The following is a 7719-nucleotide window of genomic DNA, read 5'->3' as shown; positions in this document are numbered from 1 at the left end:
CTGGTAGATTAGCTAATTTGGCTATTGAGATCGGAGAATTTGACATCGAGTTTATCCCTCGGAACGCCATTAAGGGCCAAGCACTCACAGATTTCGTGGCAGAGTTCACAAACTTGCCAGAAACCGAGGAGTGGCCAAGGGATGAAACTTGAGTGATTTATGTGGATGGATCATCCACTAAGAAGAATGGAGGAGCTAGGGTAGTATTGATCACCCCGGACGAAGAAGAGTTATTTAGTTCATTGAGGTTGGAATTCAAGACTACTAACAGCGAGGCCAAGTATAAAGTGGTCTTGGCGGGACTTAGCCTAGCTCAATAAATGGTAGCAGAATTTGTCGAAGGATGAAGTGGCTTCAAGTAGTTGTCGGACACATCTGATGAGAGTTCGAGGCCAAAGGTGAGAAGATGAAGTTGTACTTGGCCAAAGTACAAAACATGCAAAAGTTTTTCAAAAATTTTTGCATCATCAAGGTCGCAAGGCAAGAGAACGAGAGAGCTAATCAATTGGCACAGATGGGTTCATCAATAGAAGACGGTTTGGAAGAAACCGAGGAACTAGTACAAACCCTACTCAAGCTTGCAGTAACCGAGGATCTCTCGATTATGACAACAGAGGCAATGCCCAACTTGGTAGAAGAACTGGTAGAATACTTGGAGAAGGGCACTCTTTCAACCGACAGGAAGAAAGCAGTCCAACTCAGGACTAAAGCTGCTCAGTTTACTATGGTAAATGGTACCCTTTACAAATGAGGGTTCATGTTACCTTTTCTTAAATATGTCTTCAAGGAGGAAGGTGATTACATTCTCCGAGAGATTCATGAAGGTATCTACGGCAGTCACTCAGGAGCAAGAGTTCTGGCACACAAAGTAGTCCGAGCAGGGTTCTATTGGCCGAACATGGGTCGGGATTCATTGAAAATGGTCAAAACTTGCTACAATTGCCAGCACTTTGCCAACATCTCCAAGCAACTCTCCAAGGAGTAGAGTTTGGTTTCCTCACCCTAGCCTTTCTCGCAATGGGGGGTGGATATAGTAGGACCATTACCCAAAGGAAAGGCGGGTGTTTGGTTTGTAGTAGTAGTTGATTATTTCACCAAATGGGCAAAGTTGAGGCCCTGGTGAATATTACAGCCAAAAGCAAAGTGCGATTTCTTTGGAGAAATATCATATGTCGCTATGGAATTTTGCACGCATTCCTTATAGATAACGGAAGGCAGTTCAACTGTGATTCATTCCGAGAATGGTACGCCAAGCTCCATATCAGGAACTACTTTCATCCACGGGACATCCTCAAGCGAATGGGCAAGTAGAAGCCACCAACAAGACCATCTTCAAAATTTTGAAAAAAAAGCTTGGTGATCGCAAGGGAAACTGGGCTAAGGATCTCCCTGAAGTTCTTTGGGCATACCGAACTACGAAGAGGACGCCAACCGAAGAAACCCCTTATGCCTTAGCTTTTGGGACCGAGGTAGTCATACCAGCTGAGGTTGGGTCGGGCAGCTTCCGCATAGAGACTTTTTGACCAGAAACCAATGATGAAGGCCTCAGGTTACATCTCGACTTGTTATAAGAAAAATAGGATCATGCCTAAGTAACCATGGTAGCGTACTAGGAGTGAGTGGCTCGATACTTCAATCAGAAGGTCAAGCGCCAAAGCTTCAATTTGTGAAATTTGGTCTTGCGGAAGGTCATTATCGCCACTAAAGACACAACTAAAGGAAAGTTAGCTCCAAATTGGGAAGGGCCGTACAAAGTAGTCGAACACCACAGAGCTAGAGCTTATCATCTCAAAGATTCGGAAGGTAAAGCACTACCAAGGCCATAGAATGCTGAGCATCTCACGAAGTACTATATTTAGTCATTGTAATTCCGTACGAAGGTTCATTTTTGTATAACTTCTGTTGAAAACCATATTATCAATAAGATTTTGAAATTACAATAACCTATTAAGAGCATAAAGCCTTTGAAGTAGGATTGTTCAAAGGTTAGAATACCTCAGGAAACATAGCTAGGAACACAGCCTCTGAAGTAGGATTGTTCAAAAAGCGCTTTCTCGAGGTCAAGCACTCAGCCAAAGAACTCTGCCAAGCACTCTGCCAAGTATATATACTAGCAATCCCAAAAGTAAAACTTTCTAAGTTTTACTTAAAGATTGCCAAGGGAAAATATGAACAAGCGAGGCAGTAATGTTAAGCAAAATACCTTTTTCTTATTAGACCATTCAAAGATTTTTACAAATCTTTAGTCTCGAAAGGGTTAACCTCGAAAACTTAATCGTTATCCGAGTTATTGTCATGCCTGACAATCTAAGGTTTCTAATCCTAAGGACGAGAACCGAGGATTGATTTCAGTTTTGAACTTAAATTGTTATTAAAATTGCGAATGAAAGAGAAAACAAGCAAGATCAATTCGAGCTAAGAATCTCTCAATTGCAATAAAATAATGGTAACAAATAGTTTGAGCAAAAATCTTCATTCATATAAACAATATTTACAAGGTATTATCATGTTTACTGATCTTTGCCCTTAGGCGGTACAATATTCTTAGCCTTTAGAGTACTAGCGTTACCCGAAGAACCCTTAGAAGCCTCGTCACTATACGAGTTTGCACTACCTTCAAGGACGGCAAAAGGGTCATGTCTAAGTATGGTTATTCCTCAAGCGTCCGACATCATTTCCTTTTCGAGGTTGGCTATCTCATCCATGGCGGTCTCCGAGGGGACAATGTCGTCAGCTTTGATAGCCTCAAGGTCAATGTCCCAGGTAGGGTCCAAACCTAGGCTCGAAATGTCTCAAAACCTAGCACGATGCCTTGGGGCCAGCCTATGTCTCGTGTCCAGGAGGCATATGACAACTGTTTTAAGTAATTTATGGCCTTCTCCTTGGCATCGGGCCGCTGAGCCCTCGTCTTCTTTAGCTGGCCTTGAAGAACTTTGATCGAGAGTTAGTGATTTCCAACTTGGTCTCTACAACTTCGGCCCTGGACTGTTGAGCTATGACCTCTTGTTGAGCCTCTCGGAGTTGTTCGGTGTGCAGATCACTATCTTTGGAATGACTCTCCTCCAGCTATCGAAGGTCCTCCTTGTCAATGGAGTGATCTTCCTAGACAAATTGTAGCTCCGCAGTGAGCTCTTTGATCCGCGACTGCTTCCTAGAATTGGTCTCGGTAGACTCAGACTGCTGCTTACCAGCAACAAGCAAGTCAGCATCCTGGTCCTCTAAGAGATCTTTAAGCCTCACCACCTAAGCCTCAGATATCGCAAGCCTCTTCTTTAGATCCTCTGTCTCCGTGGCCAAGGATTGTAAATACTTCCTGAAGTCGCAGTAAAGGAGAATTGCACCCCCAAACTTACATATTGCTAGTCCCTTAGCAATACTAAACTAAAAACAAAATGAAAAATAGAAAACAAAAAGATAAATCAATCTTTCGTGGGATGTAGGATTGCATTTAGCATATGCAACAAGCCTTTTAAACCCTAGGAATTCCCTATAGGACAAGTGAATTCTCGTAAGGGTTTTCCAGAAATGTTACCCACAAACATTATGCACAAGTTCATATTATCCAAAAAGGAAAATTACAGTTTACCCCATCAAAGTTGACATCGTTTTTTCAATTCGAACACCAAAGTTTCAATTTTTGCAATCCACCCCCACAAAGTTCCAATTTTTTTTCAAATCAACCAATATTATCCAAAAATTTCCATATTACCCTTAATTTTTATTTTTTATGAAAAAATAAATAAATTTGGAGTTGCAAAAATGGCCAGATGGCCAAAGGGGTGGCCGTAGGGGTGGCTACGGCCACCCCGAATATTTTTTAAATTTTTTTATAAAAGATAAAAAAATAAAAATTATGGGCAATATGAGAAGCTTTGGATACAATTGGTCAAATTGTAAAAATTTGGAACCTTTGAGGGTGAATTGCAAAAATTGAAACTTTGGTGTTCGAATTGAAAAACGATGTCAACTTTGGGGGGGGGGGGAACTGTAATTTTCCTTATCCAAAATTAAGGTATCACTCAAGATCATGATTTTCATTCATTAGCAAGCTTAAAAAGATAAACTCCATCTTCACAATGAATTGAAATTTTAAAGTTTAATTAGTTACAAAAGACATGCTAAGGCATCACAAGTTATAAATAGTGTAAAGTGAACTAGCACATAAATATGAAGCTTTCAATTATTTCTAATGTGCAATGTCTCAATATCTCAAAGTTCACTGAAATTTCCATTACAATGAATATCTATAGCATAACTTTTTTTTTTTTTTTTTTTTGGTCAAGCTGTATAATGTTTGGTTCTCTTAAGCTTTCTAATTTACCCATGTAGCAAGTGTTAAGTCAATGACTCCCAAACCATATGGTTTTAGGACATTAGGTGTAAAACAACCTCAAGGACATACTAACTCGAGTAAAAAAGGCTACAAAACCAAACTAACCATGACATTAACCAAATCAAAATTCTTCACCTTTTGACGTGAATACTCAATGCTTTGAGGTAAGATGTCCTGTTACTTAGTGAAAAGCTTATCAATGATCATCATTTTTTTTTTTTCTTTTTTTTTTTCTATACTCTTTTTTTTTTTTTTTTTTTTTATATATATAAATATGTCAAAGTAGTCATTTAATAAGTCATCCAGTTTCACCCAAGACATAGAGACACACACATCAGACTTTCATGTCATACCCCACAAATTATGTGCTAATGTACTTGTGTAGATCAGATAAAACATGTGAATTCTCAACTTCCAAAAGCAAGTAACCAAACTGAAAAATCCTATCATTAGATCATGTGTTCAAAATTTTAAGCTCACCAATGAGAATCAAATTACAATTTTGAAGATCAACCAAAATTTTAAGACAACATGAACATGCATATTTTTTTCTTTTTCAAAAATGGGACAAAGTGTGTGTAAAGTGTTTCCCATACCCCCAAGCTTAAATTACACATTGTCCCCAATGTGTGTATAATATGAAAAAATCTTATCCGGGAGATGGATGACATGTCTAGAATGGCATGGCTCATAGCATACCCCCAAACTTGAATTGAAGCACACTTATCTCTGTAAAACAAAATACTAAAATAACAACAGAAAACAAAAAGAACTAATAATAAAATAAAAATAAAAGCAAACAAACAAACAAGGAAATAAAAAGATATGTTGTGGGGTGCCTCCTATGAGCGCTAAGTTTAACGTTTTTAGCCAAACTGTGGCACTTTAAACTTGAAGCACCAGTCTTTTCTTCACTTGCACCAAAGGGAATGAATCTTTTCTATTGCAAGGTAATCCCAAATGTCTATAGATTGGGGAGGACTAGTTTGAGTTTTCTCAAATAGTTTCTCATCCGGTGGGGACTCATGAACTGGAATAAAGTAAGAAGAAAACTCAAGGAACTTTTCTATCTTGATGTCCTCAATTTGCTCATGACATAACCCCAGCAGACTTCTCTCTTGGATTCTTGGTAATTCGAGAATAGGAGTTGATGTTGAGAAGTCTCAATGCTCTCTTCCTTTTCTCGATGTAGCTCCTCTAAAACCTCAATTTGCTCATCTTCTTCTTCCACCTTGTTGTTATCAGGAGTAGTATCCAATAAGGCCTCAGCTTGCTCAGGTATCGTGTCAAGGTCCAAATCAAATTCATATTGAGCAAAGTGCTCTTCCAATGGATCCTCCAGACTTATCTCACTAACCATCTCAGCTTGCTTGAGGAACTCATCAAGATCCAGGTCGAATTCAAATTGATCAAACACTCATTCAATGGATCCACAAGACTTGGCTCATTAGAAGTCTCAGCATACTCAAGTAGCTTGTCCAGGTCTAGGTCACCTCCAAATTCATCAAAGCACTCTCCCAAAGGATCCTCAAGACTTGGCTTATTAAAAGTTTCAGCATACTCAAGTAGCTTGTCCGTCACCTCCAAATTCATCCAAGCGCTCTCCCAAAGGGTCCTCAAGACTCGGCTCACAAAAAATTTCCTCACCAGTTTCTTCATTCCCAGGTGTGGTGGTTGTTTGCTCATAATAATAAGTGCACTCTTCCTTCATGTATTGACCATTAGGATTTGCCACCAACTAGCCTTGACACTCTTCTTCTTTGAAGATATCTAATATTTGCTTGAGATGGCCCTCCATCTTGGCACATGTGGATTGCAACCGTTGATTATAGGCCTTACTGTGGCTAAGAAAAGCTGACATTGTTTCTTCTAAGGTAGGCCTTTTTGGAGGAGGTAGTTCTTCTTGGTATTGTTGTTGCTCTTGGTATTGTTGAGGCCAATCAATGGGAGAAGAATATGATTGATCATAGAACTGTGGATATGATTGATGGTGTAATTCATGATATTGTGGAGCATGATTTCCAGGAGCTTGAGCTTGCCACGAAAGATTAGACTGTTGGCTCCATGACGGGTTATAGGAATCAAAATAACGGTTGTTCCCCAGTGTAGAGAACGATGTGTTATTGAAGGACATTCTCTAACAGGGTGATAATGGTCATGACATAATAAATATGGTTCATGAGGCGTTGAAATGCCTCCCTACATGTGTGAAATTACAAATAAAATAACAAAAAGTTAAAAGAAAAAAAATTAAAAATAAAACTTACGAAGATGCAAACTCAACTAACCCTGCATGAAAAGAAAAGGAAAAAAAATCAGATCTATAATTAGTGCAGTAACTGTGCTGCTATCCGAATGTGCGATCGATCGCACCTCCGAAGGCAGAACATGAACTGCGGAAAAACAAAAAATAGAAAACTAAATTAAAACAAAAATAACCAAAGGGAAAAAAAAAAATCCATACAAAATCAAACAATCCCCGGTAAGTGCCAAAAACTTGTTATGCCAAATACTACCTAAATTAATAGATAATATTTAGTACGTTTTACTCGCAAGTGCACAGGATCAAATGATAGTATAGTGCAGCAAGTACGAGATCAATCCACAGAGATTGTTGATTTTGTTTTAAAAGTAATTAAAATACCAAAATTGTCACGAGATTGATATTGATACTAAGGAAAAGAAATAAAGATAAAGATAAGGTAAAGGTAGGGCTTTGATATCCACTACTAATCATGCTCAAATAATATAACAATATACCAATGATCTAATCATATTATGGATACCTAATGTTTGCCAACCTAAGGGCATGGGTGTATACTCCTTAAGCTATTGATTTCCCTAAGTAATGAGTTAGGCATGAGTATATACTCTAACTCTGTTCTTTTTTAAAGGATTTAGCATGAGTGTATTCTAAGTTGTTCTTTAAGAAAACATAAATCTATGAAAATCGACAAACACATGGAACTTAGGGCATGGGTGTATACTACCGGTTTTTCATGTTGATTAACCCAAGAATCCAGCGTGAATTTCTTTTGTTACTCTTATTAAAACCAGGACTCGGTCATCCAGATTGATTTAATTAACTAATCCATACTACATGCATATAATGGCCAATCACACACATATGAGGAATTCAAGAAAGCAGGAATTAATCAAGTTAAGTAACACAATATGATTATCACAAAAGCGCCAATATTGAAATATTAAATAAATATAATTAGGGCTTCAATCTAGCCCTCTTTAAGAGTTAGTTACACATAATTAAAATAAAATTAGAAAGAAAAGGTAAAGAAAGAACCGAAAACCACTCATAGAAGTAGCCTCCAATTTCTCTCCCCAAAGTTGTTTCCTTGAAATTGTGTATTGAATTGTGAGCCTTAAAG

At 38.2% G+C, this 7719-nt stretch overlaps 1 protein-coding gene across 1 annotated transcript; it reads left to right on the top strand.

Annotated features, from left to right (window-relative positions):
• The first annotated feature begins 514 nt into the window (after window positions 1–514).
• On the top strand, window positions 515–985 carry LOC148589779 (uncharacterized). Its single transcript, XM_088515037.1, has 2 exons — window positions 515–727; window positions 788–985. The coding sequence occupies exons 1-2, from the start codon at window positions 515–517 to the stop codon at window positions 983–985; spliced, it is 411 nt and encodes a 136-aa protein (XP_088371163.1).
• The last annotated feature ends 6734 nt before the right edge of the window (window positions 986–7719 follow it).

This window comes from Corylus avellana, chromosome 1 (genome assembly GCF_965113065.1).
Source record: "Corylus avellana chromosome 1, dhCorAvel1.hap1.2, whole genome shotgun sequence".
In the NCBI taxonomy this organism is placed as follows: domain Eukaryota; kingdom Viridiplantae; phylum Streptophyta; class Magnoliopsida; order Fagales; family Betulaceae; genus Corylus; species Corylus avellana.
The sequence above is the reverse complement of the archived record's forward strand: the minus strand, read 5'-3'. Positions and strand labels throughout refer to the sequence as shown.